Raw genomic sequence first — 18,026 nt, forward strand, 5'->3', positions numbered from 1 at the left:
CCTGTCTCCCCCCCTTTCATCCACACTGATTGAAGTGGATTTAACTAGTGACATCAATAAGGGATCATAGCTTTAGCCTGGATTCACCTGGTCAGTCTATGTCATGGAAGGAGCAGGTGTTCTTAATGTTTTGTAGACTCAGTGTATAGCACTACAGATAATCAAGTGCTATTTGCATGTGATGCATTTGCTCTGTTGTTTACAGGATGGTTTGTATCTTACACTGATTGAAGTGGATAGCATGATCACATCTAGATTAAAACAAATGTAAAAAATTAACAGAGTAAATGTGTATTAACACACTACCTATTCATATAAGTATTTAATCATCATCTGTATATTCATAGTAAGCTTCTACGTCTGTGTACAGAAAATAATTACTTGTAAGAGAAAATATATCAGTTTATTGTTAAATTATTGTTAAATTATTATGACGTTCTTTCCAATACAAAAAGTGTAAAAACTATTGTTTCCAAACTGCGTTACCCACTTAAGTCAGCATATGGCGGATGTACGTCTTTCAGGTGATGCTTCTTGCGTGACGTATAATTTACTGGACGGGACGCTTCTTCAGGAACAACAACACGGCTACTCTTTCAACCACCTCGGTAGCTTGCTAGCCAACATAAAACAGAAAGATTGACGCTTTAGACCATGTTAATGTAAATTTGCTAATCTAAGTGTTTAAAACACATTTCAGTTGACGTATCAACTGGTTAACTTGAACTTAATTTGCTTGTTCAATTTGCATACTTGTTAAATATTGATATTGAGTCTAGCACTAGGCTAGTCGCTAATGCTAGCTAGCTAGCTAACATCCCCGATCATGAGTTCACTAAACTACTCATCCACTGTTAAAGAAGAGGATGCCTGCTGTACGGAGAAAGAAGCTTTGGGACTGAACATTGTCGTGAAAGAAGAAGAAGAGGAGGAGGATATTACAGTGAAAGGAGAGAAAGAACCTTTCAGAATGAAAAAGGAGGAAGAAGAGGCTGTTATAGGAAAAGAAGAGAAAGCACCTTTTAGAGAGGAAGAAGAGGCTATCTCAATAAAGGTGAAGGAGGAAGACGTTTTGGGAGTGAAAGAGGAGGAGACAGAATATCAGATTAACACCAGTGAGTACTGTCTTAAACACAGAGTCACACACTATCCAGTTGTTGAACTAATGTGGGGTTTTTAAGGGGCATTCTACTGAAGTTCTACACTTGAATATGTTGTTCAGTACTGTAGGAATTGTTAAAGGGTCAATCTGCCATTGGTACATATATTTTGGGGTCTTTTAAATGAGATTTATTGAATTCTCCATGTGGTCTATATTAAAGTTCACCTCATCTAATACAACAGACATTTAATATGCAATATTGGAGCATAATTTCTACTTAAAATATCAAAGGGACACAAAATGCACTCATTTCATGGAACAACCCTTTAACGTTTGCGTTTTAGGCCCAGTTTAGAGATATTAATGACTCTTGTAAGACCCTATGATTTTAATAGACAGTCGTAAGTTTACCATCTGTTTGATGTTCTCGTTCACACAGGAGAGAGACATGACTATCCTGGATCCTCTGGGGAGCCTCAACAACATCCTGATGCTGACGAGGCAGAGAAGAGTCTCTCCAGATCAGAACACCAGATGGTACAGCTTGGTCTGGTCTAGCATACAGCTTGCTCTATCGGGGGCTGGGTTTCTGTAAAGCACTTTATGACAACAGTGACATCAGCATCCATAATGATATGTGTTTGTGTCCCCTCTTTATGGTTACCAGGACAACGCTAGCCCTTCCTCCCTCCCGGAGTCCCTGTATCATGCCTCTCCCGGTTGCTCCTTACTGCTGGGTATGAAGAGGTTGTCTGTGCTGCTGGTGGACTGCAGGAAAACATTGGGGCTGAGTGGAACTGTGAGAGGAGGAGAAGAGAAGAAAGGATCAGATTTGACTCATCAAAGTAAGTTTTGTAGTTTAGTTTGAACAAATACAATAGATCTGTCCACTGGTATCTGTTACCAGGACAACCAGCAGAGATCTGTTAGTTTTGGGGCGGCAGGTAGCCTGGTGGTTAGAGCGTTATGCCAGTAACCGAAAGGTTGCTAGATCGAATCCCCGAGCTGACAAGGTAAAAATCTGTCATTCTGCCCCTGAACAAGGCAGTTAACCCACTTTTCCTAGGCCGTCATTGAAAATAAGAATTTGTTCTTAACTGACTCGCCTAGTTAAATAAAGGTTAAATAAAAAGTAACATTGAAAATAGTTGACATGAAGATAGACTGGTGGATATGGATGTTATGAATATCATAACACTGAAAAAGGTTTCTGCCAATGAAAAGAGAGAAACCAATAGACCATATAAAACCTTGATGAAAGTTAGCTTTGGAGAGAAAGTTTCAAGATGATCCGATGTAAGGTGCTTGTTTTACATAAACATTTTCTCAAAACATTATGGATGTTACATTGTCTGTCCGAGTCAACCGCCCCTTTCTTTACAAGACTCTAGAACACACAAACTAAACTCCAGACACTTCAATGTGGTCTGTAATGCTTCATTAACATCTGATCTACACAACTTGTTAAAAATGGCATATTAAACAAATATATTTTTAAACAAGCTCCGTACTCCTTTTCTAAAAGCCACGAAATATGATTGAATGAAAAGCTTTTTTTGTGAGACTCTCTGTAATGGACAAAATTAATTCCATCTCCTACTTTAACAGGTCAAATAAAGCCTGAACTCCAATTTATAGACCTTACAAAACAGGTTTAGTTTGGAAAAGACTAACTTTATTTGTTCATATGTGACTGACGTCAGTGTGCTGCTAACAGTTTAGCTTCTTCCACTGTCCCCATACTTGGCTCAAACTAGTGATCCTCTGCTTCTCAACACATGTGACCGCTCTCCTTGACGATGAACCGATTGAAGATATACAAAAGGTACCAGTTGGATAGCTCCATCTGTGACGTTTCAAGCTCGCTGTGGAGTGAGTTTACGGCACGTTCTCACCTCCGTTACACATGTTCAGGTTGACTTTCCCACGGAGTCGACCATAAATGAACGCTGCCCCACCATCACACAATTACAGTTGTTGTTTACACAACCCAAAAACGGTCAATTACAAATCTGGATCTGGATCAAGTGGGAATAATTATTTTTGCGAACATTTCACTTTGTCATTATATGGGTAGTTTGCTGAGGATTTTTATTTATCACACAATTACTATTGTTGTTTACGCAACCCAAAAAATAAAACCCTTTTGGTCCTAGACTTGGCGCTCCGGTACGCTTGCCGTGCGGTAGCAGAGAGAACAGTCCAGGGTGGCTGGAATCTCTCTTTTTTTTTCAAGACCTTCCTGTTAAGCTGTTAAGAAGCCTTTTGGAACTAGACTTGGCGCTCCGGTACCGCTTGCTGTTCTATCCATGACTAGGGTGGCTGGAGACAATTTTTAGGGCATTCCTCTGACACCGCCTGGTATAGAGGTCCTGGGTGCCAGGAAGCTTGGCCCCAGTGATGTACTGGGCCGTATGCACTATCCTCTGTAATGCCTTGCGGTTGGAGGCCGAGAAGTTGCCAAACCAGGCGGTGATGCAACCCGTCAGGATGCTCTCGATGGTGCAGCTGTTGAACCCTTTTAGGATCTGAGGACCAATGCCAAATCTTTTCAGTCTTCTGACGGGGGAATAGGTTTTGTCGTGCCCTTTTCACAACTGTTTTAGAGTGTCTGGAACACGATAGGTTGTTGGTGATTGTGGACACCAAGGAACTTGAAGCTCTCAACCTGCTCCACTGCAGCCCCCGTCAGTGAGAATGGGGGTCCTCCTTTTCCTGTAGTCTACAATCATCTCCTTTGTCCTGATCACGTTGAGAGGTTGTTGTCCTGGCTCACAGGGCCAGTTCTCTGACCTCCTCCCTATAGGCTGTCTCGTCGTTGTCGGTGATCAGGCCTACCACTGTTGTCATCGGAACACTTGATGATGTTGTTGGAGTCGTTGCTGGCCATGCAGTCATGAGTGAAAAGGGAGTACAGGAGGGGACTGAGCACTTACCCCTGAGGGGCCCCTGTGTTGAGGATCAGCGTGGCTGATGTTGTTACCTACCCTTACCACCTGGGTGCGGCCCGTCAGGAAGTCCAGGATCCAGTTGCAGAGGGAGATGTTTAGTCCCAGGATCCTTAGCTTAGTGATGAGCTTTGAGGGCACTATGGTGTTGAACGGGTAGCTGTAGTCAATGAATAGCATTCTCACATAGGTGTTATTTTTGTCCAGGTGGGAAAGGGGTGTGTGGAGTACAATAGAGATAGCATCTTCTGTGGATCTGTTAGGGCGGTATGTCAATTGGAGTGGGTCTAGGGTTTCTGGGATAATGGTGTTGTGATCCATGACCAGCCTTTCAAAGCACTTTATGGCTACAGACGTGAGTGCTACGGGTCCGTTGTCATTTAGGCAGGTTACCTTAGTGTTCTTGGACACAGGGACTATGGTAGTCTGCTTGAAACATGTTGATATTACAGACTCGGTCAGGGACAGGTTGAAAATGTCAGTGAAGACACTTGCCAGTTGGTCAGTGCATGCTCGGATTACACGTCCTGGTTATCCGTCTTGCCCTGCGTCCTTGAGAATGTTGACCTGTTTAAAGGTCTTACTCACATCAGCTGCGGCGAGCGTGATCACAGTCGTCCGGAACAGCTGATGCTCTCATGCATGCTTCAGTGTTACTTGCCTTGAAGCGAGCATAGAAGTAATCTAGCTCGTCTGGTAGGCTCGTGTCGCTGGGCAGCTCGCGGCTGTGCTTCCCTTTGTAGTCTGTAATAGTTTGCAAGCGTCGGAGCCGGTGTAGTACGATTAGATCTTAGTCCTGTATTGAAGCTTTGCCTGTTTGATGGTTCGTCGGAGGTCATAGCAGCATCTCTTATAAGCTTCCGGGTTAGAATATTGCTCCGTGAATGCAGCAGCTATACCATTTAGCTCAGTGCGGATGTTGCCTGTAATCCATGGCTTCTGGTTGGAGTATGTACGTACCATGACTGTGGGGGACGATGTCATCGATGCACTTATTGATGAAGCCAGTGACTGATGGGGTATACTCCTCAATGCCATCGGAAGAATCCCGTAATATATTCCAGTCTGTGCTGCAAAACAGTCCTGTAGTTTAGCATCTGCTTCATCTGACCACTTTCTTATTAACCGAGTCACTGGTGCTTCCTGCTTTAGTTTTTGCTTGTAAGCAGGAATCAGGAGGATATAATTATGGTCAGATTTGCCTTATGGTGGGCGAAGGAAAGCTTTGTATGCGTCTCTGTGTGTGGAGTATCTATCATGCCGAAAAAGCTTAAAACCCGCCAGCTGTATGTTATTCATGTCGTCGTTCAGCCACGACTCTGTGAAACATAAGATATTACAGTTTTTAATGTCCCGTTGGTAAAACGATCGTAGTTCGTCTATTTAATTATCGATTGATTGTACGTTGGCTAATAGGACCGATTGTAAAGGTAGATTGCCCTCTCGGCGACAGATCCTTATAAGGCACCCGGACCTTCGTCGTCAATACCTCCGTCTCTTTCTCCTACGATGGACGAGAATGAGGGCCTTGTTAGGCATCTGAAATAAATCCTTCCCATCCGACTCATTGAAGAAAAAGTGTTCCTCCAGTAACTCCAGTGTGTAATCGCTGTCCTGATATCTAGAAGCTCTTTTCGGTCATAAGACACGGTGGCAGAAACATTATGTACAAAATAAATTACAAAAAACATACACAATAGCGCAATTGGTTACGGGATCGTAAAACGTCAGCCATTTCCTTCAGCACCATTCTTCATATGATCTATTACATCATAAAGCACTTTTCAACCCATATGATCTATTACATCATAAAACACTACGCAACCCGTATGATCTATTACATCATAAAACACTACTCAACCCGTATGATCTATTACATCATAAAACACTACTCAAACCATATGATCTATTACATCATAAAACACTACTCAACCCATATGATCTATTACATCATAAAACACCACTCAACCCATATGATCTATTACATCATAAAACACTACTCAACCCGTATGATCTATTACATCATAAAACACTACTCAACCCGTATGATCTATTACATCATAAAAGTCTAATGAAACGTATACAAATATGTCATAGTGAATTCATGACGTGAATGAACAAGCCTTTTCATACTTTATAATATGGCTATATATAGACTGAACAAAATATAAACGCAACAATTTCAACGATTTACAGTTCATATAAGGAAATCAATCAATGTCAATGAATTCATTAGACCTTAATTTATGGACTTCACATGTCTGGGCAGGGGGGCAGCTATGGGTGGGCTCTACCCGGTGGGGAGCCAGGCCCAGCCAATTAGAATTAATTTTTCCCGACAAAAGGACTTTATTACAGAGAGACATACTACTCGGTTTCATCAGCTGTCTAGGTTGCTGTTCTCAGTTTCCCTCAAGTGAAGAAGCCTGATGTGGAGGTCCTGGGCGGGCGCGAATATACGTGATCTGCGTGAGGCCGGTTGGAAGTACTGGCAAATGTTCTAAAACGACGTTGGAGGAAGCTTATGGTAGAGGAATTTACAGTACCAGTCAAAGGAGAGAGAGAGAGAGAGACAGAGAGAGAGAGAGAGAGAGAGGGGAGAGACAGAGAGGTAGAGGTAGAGAGGTAGAGGTAGAGAGAGAGAGAGAGAGGTAGAGAGAGAGAGAGAGAGGTAGAGAGATAGAGAGAGGCAGAGAGAGAGGTAGAGGTAGAGAGAGAGAGGTAGAGGTAGAGAGAGAGAGGTAGAGGTAGAGAGAGAGAGGTAGAGGTAGAGAGAGAGAGAGAGAGGTAGAGAGATAGAGAGAGGCAGAGAGAGAGGTAGAGAGAGAGAGAGAGAGAGAGAGAGAGAGGTAGAGAGACAGAGAGGTAGAGATAGAGAGACAGAGAGAGAGACAGAGACAGAAAGAGACAGAGATAGAGAGACAGAGAGGTAGAGAGACAGAGAGGTAGAGAGGTAGAGGTAGAGAGACAGAGAGACAGAGAGAGACAGAGAGACAGAGAGACAGAGAGAGAGACAGAGACAGAGATAGAGAGACAGAGATAGAGAGGTAGAGGAAGAGAGACAGAGAGAGAGACAGAGACAGAGACAGAGATAGAGACAGAGAGAGACAGAGATAGAGAGACAGAGATAGAGAGACATAGATAGAGAGACAGAGATAGAGAGACATAGATAGAGAGACAGAGAGGTAGAGAGACAGAGACAGAGAGAGAGATACAGTACCAGTCAAAGGTTTGGACACACCTACTCATTCCAGGTGTTTTCTTTGTTTTTACTATGTTCTACATGTTATATACTGTAATAATAGTGAAGACATCAACTATGAAATAACACATAAGGAATCATGTAGTGACCAAAAGAGTGTTAAACAAATCAAAGTATATTTTATATTTGAGATTCTTCAAATTAGCCACCCTTTGCCCTGACGACAGCTTTGTACACTCTTGGCATTCTCTCAACCAGCTTCATGAGGTAGTCACCTGGAATGCATTTAAATTGACAGGTGTGCCTTGTTAAAAGTTTGTGGAATTTCCTTTCCTTCGTGCGTTTGAGGCAATCAGTTGTGTTGTGACAAGGTAGGGGGGGTATACAGAAGATGGTCCTATTTGGTAAAAGATCTAGTCCATATTATGGCAAGAACAGCTCAAATAAGCAAAGAGAAACGACAGTCCATCATTACTTGAAGACATGAAGGTCAGTCAATACAGAAAATTTCAAGAACTTTGAAAGTTTCTTCAAGTGCAGTCGCATTAAAACATCAAGTGCTATGATGAAACTGGCTCTCATGAGGACCACCACAGGAATGGAAGACCCAGAGTTACTTCTGCTGCAGAGGATACGTTCATTAGAGTTACCTGCCTCAGAAATTGCAGCCCAAATAAATGCTTCACAGAGTTCAATTAAGAGACACATCTCAACATCAACTGTTCAGCGGAGACTGCATGAATCAGGCCTTCATGGTAAAATTGCTGCAAAGAAAACCACTGCTAAATGACATAAATAAGAACAGACTTGCTTGGGCCAAGAAACAAGAACAATGGACATTAGACCGGTGGATATCTGTCCTTTGGTCTGAAGAGTCCAAATTTGCAATCTTTGGTTTCAAACGCGGAGTAGGTGAATGGATGATCTCCGTATGTGTGATGGTGTGCGGGTGCTTTGCTGTTGACTATGTCAGTGATTGATTTAGAAGGCACACTTAACCAGGTTGGCTACCACAGCATTCTGCAGCGATACGCCATTCCATCTGGTTTGGGCTTAGTGGGTCTTTCATTTGTTTTTCAACAGGACAATGACACAAAATGCCTCCAGGCTGTGTAAGGGCTATTTGACCAAGAAGGAGAGTGATGGAGTGCTGCATCAGATAACCTGGCCTCCACAATCGCCCGACCTCAACCAAATTGAGATGGTTTGGGATGAGTTTGACCGCAGAGTGAAGGAAAAGTAGCCAACAAGTTCTCAGCATATGTGTGAACTCCTTCAAGACTGGTTGGAAAAGCATTCCATGTGAAGCTGGTTGAGAGAATGCCAAGAGTGTGCAAAGCTGTCATCAATGCGAAGGGGGGACGAATCTAATATATGTTTTGATTTGTTAAACACTTTTGGTTACTACATGATTCCTTATGTTTATTCATAGTTATGATGTCTTTACTGTTATTCTACAATGTAAAAATGTTTAAAAGTAATGAAAAACCCTTGAGTAGGTGAGTCCAACATTTTGACTGGTTCTGTACATTAAATTCCATGGCAACAGCTCCAGTGGACATTTGTGTGGGACAAAACTGCACTGTCCCACAAAAATGCCACAGATGTCTCAGAGGGAGCGGGCAATTGGTATGCTGACTGCAGGAATGTCCACTGGAGCTGTTGCCATGGAATTTAATGTACAACACCAGTCAAAATGTTGGACTCACCTACTCAAGGGTTTTTCATTTTTCACTTTTATTGTCCCCTCCACAAGGTGCACTTGTGTAATGATAATGCTGTTTAATCAGCTTCTTGATATGCCACACCTGTCAGGTGGATGGATTATCTTGGCAAAGAATACATGTTCAGTAACAGGGATGTAAAATGTGTGCCCAATTTTGAGAGAAATAAGCTTTTTGTGCTCATGGAAAAATTCTGCAATCTTTTATTTCAGCCCATGAAACATGGGACCAACACTTTACATGTTGCGTTTATATTTTTGTTCAGTGTAATATAATATAGTTAATATCAGTTTTAGAAACATATGATGATGTCATATGGAATTCATGACATGTGAATGAACAAGCCTTTTCAGACTCTATGATATGGCTGTATAGATAGTAACTATATATATATCTATCTATCAGCTTTAGGAACATCTACCCAAAATATTTCACCTTATTTTTTACTTTACCCAAAATATGACATCAGCGATAGTCAAAATGTTGAAAATCTGTGAACGTCTAAATAAGAAATTGGTCCATTTAAACAGCATGTGTCAAACCCTTTCAACAACGGGGAGATGTTACTGATGTGCTTTGTGTCTTCGACGTAAAAACAAGTTTTAGACTTCCACACAAAATTACTTATTTACTTATTTTATGTTTAAGAAAGTGCGTAGGTCGCATTCTGTATCATACAGCTATAAAAGTTATATATTTAGAACCACCTGCTCGATTGGAATCCAGCGATGTCTGTGTTTTGAGTGTCCTAGAACTGTTTAGTTTTTTGTGTTCTGACTTGTAAAACAGAATGAATAAAACAAGTAATGTAAACATATTATCAGTAATTACCAGGAAGCTCTACAACATTTTTTTTTTAAATGACACCAAGATTGTTCAAATTGGCCTCAGAATATTGAGGGATCTGATTAGGATTTACCCTCGTAGCAAGGCCGTTTTGTCATGTGGAGGTTTCGTTCAGGTCTCTCTTTAAATGAACACTCTGTCTTTGGCAGGAGAAAGACCAGACTCAGAGGAACCAGAGCCAGTGAAGTCCAAACCAGCAAGACAACACCTCTGCTCCCAGTGTGGAAAGAGTTTTAACCAGAAAGAGCACCTGAAAAAACATGAGAGAATACACACAGGGGAGAAGCCTTACCACTGCTCCCAGTGTGGAAAGAGTTTTAGCCAGAAAAGCAACCTGAAAAAACATGAGAGCATACACACAGGGGAGAAGCCTTTCCAATGCTCCCAGTGTGGAAAGAGTTCTGCTCACTTATGTAAACTGAAAACACACCAGAGAATACACACAGGGGAGAAGCCTTACCATTGCTCCCATTGTGGAAAGAGTTTTGCCCACTTATGTAACCTGAAAACACATGAGAGATTACACACAGGTGAGAAGCCTTACCCTTGCTCCCAGTGTGGAAAGCGTTTTGCCCACTCATGTAACCTGAAAACACATGAGATATTACACACAGGGGAGAAGCCTTACCCCTGCTCCCAGTGTGGAAAGAGTTTTGCCCACTTATGTAAACTGAAAACACATCAGAGAATACACACAGGCGAGAAGCCTTACCACTGCTCCCAGTGTGGAAGGAGTTTTACCCACTTATGTAACCTGAAAAGACATGAAAGATTACACACATAGTCTAAACAGTAGAACATAGGATATATGTAGTCAGAACAGTAGAACATGGGACAGATGTAGGCTGAACAGAAGGACCTAGGACAGATGTAGGATTTGTTTGACAATATATATTATATCATACCATACATGCTCTCATTTTGAGAGAGAAAAGTCCTTGGTCCTAGGGGGAAGATCAGCTTTAATATTGAACGTACATTGTAGCTTCCATCAATGTAATTGTCTGCATCATTTCCAATCCCCCATATATGTTTTAGTGTATATATATATAATATGTGTGTGTATATGTATGTAAATACTGAACAAAAATATAAACACAAAATGCAACAAAGTCAAAGATTTGACTGAGTCACAGTTCATATAAGCAAAAAAGTCAATGTAAATAAATTCATTGGACCCTAATCTATGGATTTCACATGACTGGGAATACAGATATGCATATGTTGGTCAATGACACCATGAAAAGGTAGGGGCATGATCAGAAAACCAATCAGTATCTGATGTGACAACAATTTGCCTATAGTTGATTGTGGCCTGTGGAATGTTGTCCCACCCCTGGGTAAAATTATCTGTGATAGTCATTAGTAAAGGGCACATCGTTAAAGACCAGAATTATATATTTTTTTGTGTTCTATATCCTGTCAATCATTTATTCCTTCATAAACAGAAAACATGTGTACCTAAACACAATACCTAAACACGTGTGCAAGGGCCCATCTAGGTTCACAACCTCTTGACCATTGTGGTGGAATTATTGTGATCAAAAGGAGAGACCTTTACATTTCTTCATAACAAGTAAACTTTATTATTTAATTACTGCAGTAATGGATCTGGTCGGTCATCACCCCTGGAGGTGATCACTGAGAACTCAACCAGCTGGTCGGTCATCACCCCTGGAGGTGATCACTGAGAACTCAACCTGCTGGTTTGAGCCACAGCATTTTATATCACCCCTGGAGGTGATCACTGAGAAAAACCAGCTGGTCAGAGCCACAGCATTTTATATCACCCCTGGAGGTGATCACTGAGAACAACCTGCTGGTCAGAGCCACAGCATTTTATATCACCCCTGGAGGTGATCACTGAGAACTCAACCAGCTGGTCAGAGCCACAGCATTTTATAGCAAAGTCCATCCTCCTTCAGTCTACATGACAAACACCAGATGTATGGAATGGGTCACAAGGTTAAGACTAGTATGAAAGATATTTATAATTCACAGCAGACAGTATCTATTGTAACAACTGTTCTCATTGTGTAAAAACCAGTGTGTGCCCCCCCCCCCCCCCCCCCCCAACTGTATACTGGATCCATCTCCCCCTGGTACCCAAACTCCATACTGGAGCCATCTCCCCCTGGTACCCCAACTCCATACTGGATCCATCTCCCCCTGGTACCCAAACTCCATACTGGAGCCATCTCCCCCTGGTACCCCAACTCCATACTGGAGCCATCTCCCCCTGGTACCCAAACTCCATACTGGAGCCATCTCCCCCTGGTACCCCAACTCCATACTGGAGCCATCTCCCCCTGTTAACCCAAATCCATACTGGAGCCATCTCCCCTTGGTACCGCAACTCCATACTGGAGTCATCTCCCCCTGGTACCCCAACTCCATTCTGGAGCCATCTCCCCCTCATACCCCAACTCCATACTGCAGCCATCTCCCCCTGGTACCCCAACTGTATACTGGAGCCATCTCCCCCTGGTACCCAAACTCCATACTGGAGCCATCTCCCCCTGGTACCCCAACTCCATACTGGAGCCATCTCCCCCTCGTACCCCAACTCCATACTGGAGCCATCTCCCCCTGGTACCCCAACTGTATACTGGAGCCATCTCCCCCTGGTACCCCAACTCCACACTGGAACGATCTCCCCCTGGTACCCCAACTCCGTACTGGAGCCATCTCCCCTGGTACCCCAACTCCATACTGGAGCCAGCTCCCCCTGGTACCCCAACTCCATACTGGAACCATCTCCCCTGGTACCCCAACTCCACACTGGAGCCAGCTCCCCTGGTACCCCAACTCCATACTGGAGCCATCTCCCCTGGTACTCCATATTGGAGCCACCCCCCCTTGTACCCCAACTCCATACTGGAGCCATCTCCCCTGGTACCCCAACTCCATACTGGAGCCATCTCCCCTGGTACCCCAACTCCATACTGGAGCCATCTCCCCTGGTACCCCAACTCCATACTGGAGCAATCTCCCCTGGTACTCCATATTGGAGCCACCCCCCCCTTGTACCCCAACTCCATACTGGAGCCATCTCCCCTGGTACCCCAACTCCATACTGGAGCCACCCCCCCCTTGTACCCCAACTCCATACTGGAGCCATCTCCCCTGGTACCCCAACTCCATTCTGGAGCCATCTCCCCCTGGTACCCCAAATCCATACTGGAGCCATCTCCCCCTGGTACCCCAACTCCATACTGGAGCCATCTCCCCTGGCCCCCCCCAACTCCATACTGGAGCCATCTCCCCCTGGTACCCCAACTCCATACTGGAGCCATCTCCCCTGGTCCCCCCAACTCCATTCTGGAGCCATCTCCCCTGGTACCCCAACTCCATATTGGAGCCATCTCCCCCTGGTACCCCAACTCCATACTGGAGCCATCTCCCCCTGGTACCCCAACTCCATACTGGAGCCATCTCCCCCTGGTACCCCAACTCCATACTGGAGCCATCTCCCCCTGGTACCCCAACTCCATACTGGAGCCATCTCCCCTGGTACCCAAACTCCATTCTGGAGCCAGCTCCCCCTGGTACCCCAACTCCATACTGGAGGCATCTCCCCCTTGTACCCCAACTCCATTCTGGAGCCATCTCCCCCTGGTACCCCAACTCCATTCTGGAGCCAGCTCCCCCTGGTACCCCAACTCCATTCTGGAGCCATCTCCCCCTGGTACCCCAAATCCATACTGCAGCCATCTCCCCCTGGTACCCCAACTCCGTACTGGAGCCATCTCCCCTGGTACCCCAACTCCATACTGGAGCCAGCTCCCCCTGGTACCCCAACTCCATACTGGAACCATCTCCCCTGGTACCCCAACTCCATACTGGAGCCATCTCCCCCTGGTACCCCAACTCCACACTGGAGCCATCTCCCCCTGGTACCCCAACTCCATACTGGAGCCATCTCCCCCTGGTACCCCAACTCCATACTGGAGCCATCTCCCCCTGGTACCCCAACTCCATACTGGAGCCATCTCCCCCTGGTACCCCAACTCCACACTGGAGCCAGCTCCCCTGGTACCCCAACTCCATACTGGAGCCATCTCCCCTGGTACTCCATATTGGAGCCACCCCCCCCTTGTACCCCAACTCCATACTGGAGCCATCTCCCCTGGTACCCCAACTCCATACTGGAGCCATCTCCCCTGGTACCCCAACTCCATACTGGAGCCATCTCCCCTGGTACCCCAACTCCATACTGGAGCAATCTCCCCTGGTACTCCATATTGGAGCCACCCCCCCCCCCCCCCTTGTACCCCAACTCCATACTGGAGCCATCTCCCCTGGTACCCCAACTCCATACTGGAGCCACCCCCCCCCTTGTACCCCAACTCCATACTGGAGCCATCTCCCCTGGTACCCCAAATCCATACTGGAGCCATCTCCCCCTGGTACCCCAACTCCATACTGGAGCCATCTCCCCTGGCCCCCCCAACTCCATACTGGAGCCATCTCCCCCTGGTACCCCAACTCCATACTGGAGCCATCTCCCCTGGCCCCCCCCAACTCCATACTGGAGCCATCTCCCCTGGCCCCCCCAACTCCATTCTGGAGCCATCTCCCCTGGTACCCCAACTCCATATTGGAGCCATCTCCCCCTGGTACCCCAACTCCATACTGGAGCCATCTCCCCCTGGTACCCCAACTCCATACTGGAGCCATCTCCCCCTGGTACCCCAACTCCATACTGGAGCCATCTCCCCTGGTACCCCAACTCCATACTGGAGCCAGCTCCCCCTGGTACCCCAACTCCATACTGGAGGCATCTCCCCCTTGTACCCCAACTCCATTCTGGAGCCATCTCCCCCTGGTACCCCAACTCCATTCTGGAGCCAGCTCCCCCTGGTACCCCAACTCCATTCTGGAGCCATCTCCCCTGGTACCCCAAATCCATACTGCAGCCATCTCCCCCTGGTACCCCAACTCCGTACTGGAGCCATCTCCCCTGGTACCCCAACTCCATACTGGAGCCAGCTCCCCCTGGTACCCCAACTCCATACTGGAACCATCTCCCCTGGTACCCCAACTCCATACTGGAGCCATCTCCCCCTGGTACCCCAACTCCACACTGGAGCCATCTCCCCCTGGTACCCCAACTCCATACTGGAGCCATCTCCCCCTGGTACCCCAACTCCATACTGGAGCCATCTCCCCCTGGTACCCCAACTCCACACTGGAGCCAGCTCCCCTGGTACCCCAACTCCATACTGGAGCCATCTCCCCTGGTACTCCATATTGGAGCCACCCCCCCTTGTACCCCAACTCCATACTGGAGCCATCTCCCCTGGTACCCCAACTCCATACTGGAGCCATCTCCCCTGGTACCCCAACTCCATACTGGAGCCATCTCCCCTGGTACCCCAACTCCATTCTGGAGCCATCTCCCCCTGGTACCCCAAATCCATACTGGAGCCATCTCCCCCTGGTACCCCAACTCCATACTGGAGCCATCTCCCCTGGTACCCCAACTCCATACTGGAGCCATCTCCCCTGGTACCCCAACTCCATACTGGAGCCATCTCCCCTGGTACCCCAACTCCATACTGGAGCAATCTCCCCTGGTACTCCATATTGGAGCCACCCCCCCCCCTTGTACCCCAACTCCATACTAGAGCCATCTCCCCTGGTACCCCAACTCCATACTGGAGCCACCCCCCCCCTTGTACCCCAACTCCATACTGGAGCCATCTCCCCTGGTACCCCAAATCCATACTGGAGCCATCTCCCCCTGGTACCCCAACTCCATACTGGAGCCATCTCCCCCTGGTACCCCAACTCCATACTGGAGCCATCTCCCCTGGCCCCCCCCAACTCCATACTGGAGCCATCTCCCCCTGGTACCCCAACTCCATACTGGAGCCATCTCCCCTGGCCCCCCCAACTCCATTCTGGAGCCATCTCCCCTGGTACCCCAACTCCATATTGGAGCCATCTCCCCCTGGTACCCCAACTCCATACTGGAGCCATCTCCCCCTGGTACCCCAACTCCATACTGGAGCCATCTCCCCCTGGTACCCCAACTCCATACTGGAGCCATCTCCCCTGGTACCCCAACTCCATACTGGAGCCAGCTCCCCCTGGTACCCCAACTCCATACTGGAGGCATCTCCCCCTTGTACCCCAACTCCATTCTGGAGCCATCTCCCCCTGGTACCCCAACTCCATTCTGGAGCCAACTCCCCCTGGTACCCCAACTCCATTCTGGAGCCATCTCCCCTGGTACCCCAAATCCATACTGCAGCCATCTCCCCCTGGTACCCCAACTCCATACTGGAGCCATCTCCCCCTGGTACCCCAAATCCATACTGCAGCCATCTCCCCCTGGTACCCCAACTCCATACTGGAGCCATCTCCCCTGGTACTCCATATTGGAGCCACCCCCCCCCCCCCCTTGTACCCCAACTCCATACTGGAGCCATCTCCCCTGGTACCCCAACTCCACACTGGAGCCATCTCCCCTGGTACTCCATATTGGAGCCACCCCCCCCTTGTACCCCAACTCCATACTGGAGCCATCTCCCCTGGTACCCCAACTCCATACTGGAGCCATCTCCCCTGGTACCCCAACTCCATACTGGAGCCATCTCCCCTGGTACCCCAACTCCATACTGGAGCAATCTCCCCTGGTACTCCATATTGGAGCCACCCCCCCCCCCCCCCTTGTACCCCAACTCCATACTGGAGCCATCTCCCCTGGTACCCCAACTCCATACTGGAGCCACCCCCCCCCTTGTACCCCAACTCCATACTGGAGCCATCTCCCCTGGTACCCCAAATCCATACTGGAGCCATCTCCCCCTGGTACCCCAACTCCATACTGGAGCCATCTCCCCTGGCCCCCCCAACTCCATACTGGAGCCATCTCCCCCTGGTACCCCAACTCCATACTGGAGCCATCTCCCCTGGCCCCCCCCAACTCCATACTGGAGCCATCTCCCCTGGCCCCCCCAACTCCATTCTGGAGCCATCTCCCCTGGTACCCCAACTCCATATTGGAGCCATCTCCCCCTGGTACCCCAACTCCATACTGGAGCCATCTCCCCCTGGTACCCCAACTCCATACTGGAGCCATCTCCCCCTGGTACCCCAACTCCATACTGGAGCCATCTCCCCTGGTACCCCAACTCCATACTGGAGCCAGCTCCCCCTGGTACCCCAACTCCATACTGGAGGCATCTCCCCCTTGTACCCCAACTCCATTCTGGAGCCATCTCCCCCTGGTACCCCAACTCCATTCTGGAGCCAGCTCCCCCTGGTACCCCAACTCCATTCTGGAGCCATCTCCCCTGGTACCCCAAATCCATACTGCAGCCATCTCCCCCTGGTACCCCAACTCCGTACTGGAGCCATCTCCCCTGGTACCCCAACTCCATACTGGAGCCAGCTCCCCCTGGTACCCCAACTCCATACTGGAACCATCTCCCCTGGTACCCCAACTCCATACTGGAGCCATCTCCCCCTGGTACCCCAACTCCACACTGGAGCCATCTCCCCCTGGTACCCCAACTCCATACTGGAGCCATCTCCCCCTGGTACCCCAACTCCATACTGGAGCCATCTCCCCCTGGTACCCCAACTCCACACTGGAGCCAGCTCCCCTGGTACCCCAACTCCATACTGGAGCCATCTCCCCTGGTACTCCATATTGGAGCCACCCCCCCTTGTACCCCAACTCCATACTGGAGCCATCTCCCCTGGTACCCCAACTCCATACTGGAGCCATCTCCCCTGGTACCCCAACTCCATACTGGAGCCATCTCCCCTGGTACCCCAACTCCATTCTGGAGCCATCTCCCCCTGGTACCCCAAATCCATACTGGAGCCATCTCCCCCTGGTACCCCAACTCCATACTGGAGCCATCTCCCCTGGTACCCCAACTCCATACTGGAGCCATCTCCCCTGGTACCCCAACTCCATACTGGAGCCATCTCCCCTGGTACCCCAACTCCATACTGGAGCAATCTCCCCTGGTACTCCATATTGGAGCCACCCCCCCCCCTTGTACCCCAACTCCATACTAGAGCCATCTCCCCTGGTACCCCAACTCCATACTGGAGCCACCCCCCCCCTTGTACCCCAACTCCATACTGGAGCCATCTCCCCTGGTACCCCAAATCCATACTGGAGCCATCTCCCCCTGGTACCCCAACTCCATACTGGAGCCATCTCCCCCTGGTACCCCAAC

The 18,026-nt window shown here is 47.9% G+C and overlaps 1 protein-coding gene across 1 annotated transcript; it reads left to right on the top strand.

The window, feature by feature from the left end:
- The first annotated feature begins 538 nt into the window (after positions 1 to 538).
- LOC129845944 (zinc finger protein 160-like) lies at positions 539 to 11,403 on the top strand. Its single transcript, XM_055913924.1, has 4 exons — positions 539 to 1,115; positions 1,542 to 1,639; positions 1,770 to 1,947; positions 9,972 to 11,403. The coding sequence occupies exons 1-4, from the start codon at positions 827 to 829 to the stop codon at positions 10,604 to 10,606; spliced, it is 1,200 nt and encodes a 399-aa protein (XP_055769899.1). The 5' UTR covers positions 539 to 826; the 3' UTR covers positions 10,607 to 11,403.
- Positions 11,404 to 18,026: the final 6,623 nt, after the last annotated feature.

Source organism: Salvelinus fontinalis, unplaced genomic scaffold, assembly GCF_029448725.1.
Source record: "Salvelinus fontinalis isolate EN_2023a unplaced genomic scaffold, ASM2944872v1 scaffold_0409, whole genome shotgun sequence".
Taxonomy (NCBI): domain Eukaryota; kingdom Metazoa; phylum Chordata; class Actinopteri; order Salmoniformes; family Salmonidae; genus Salvelinus; species Salvelinus fontinalis.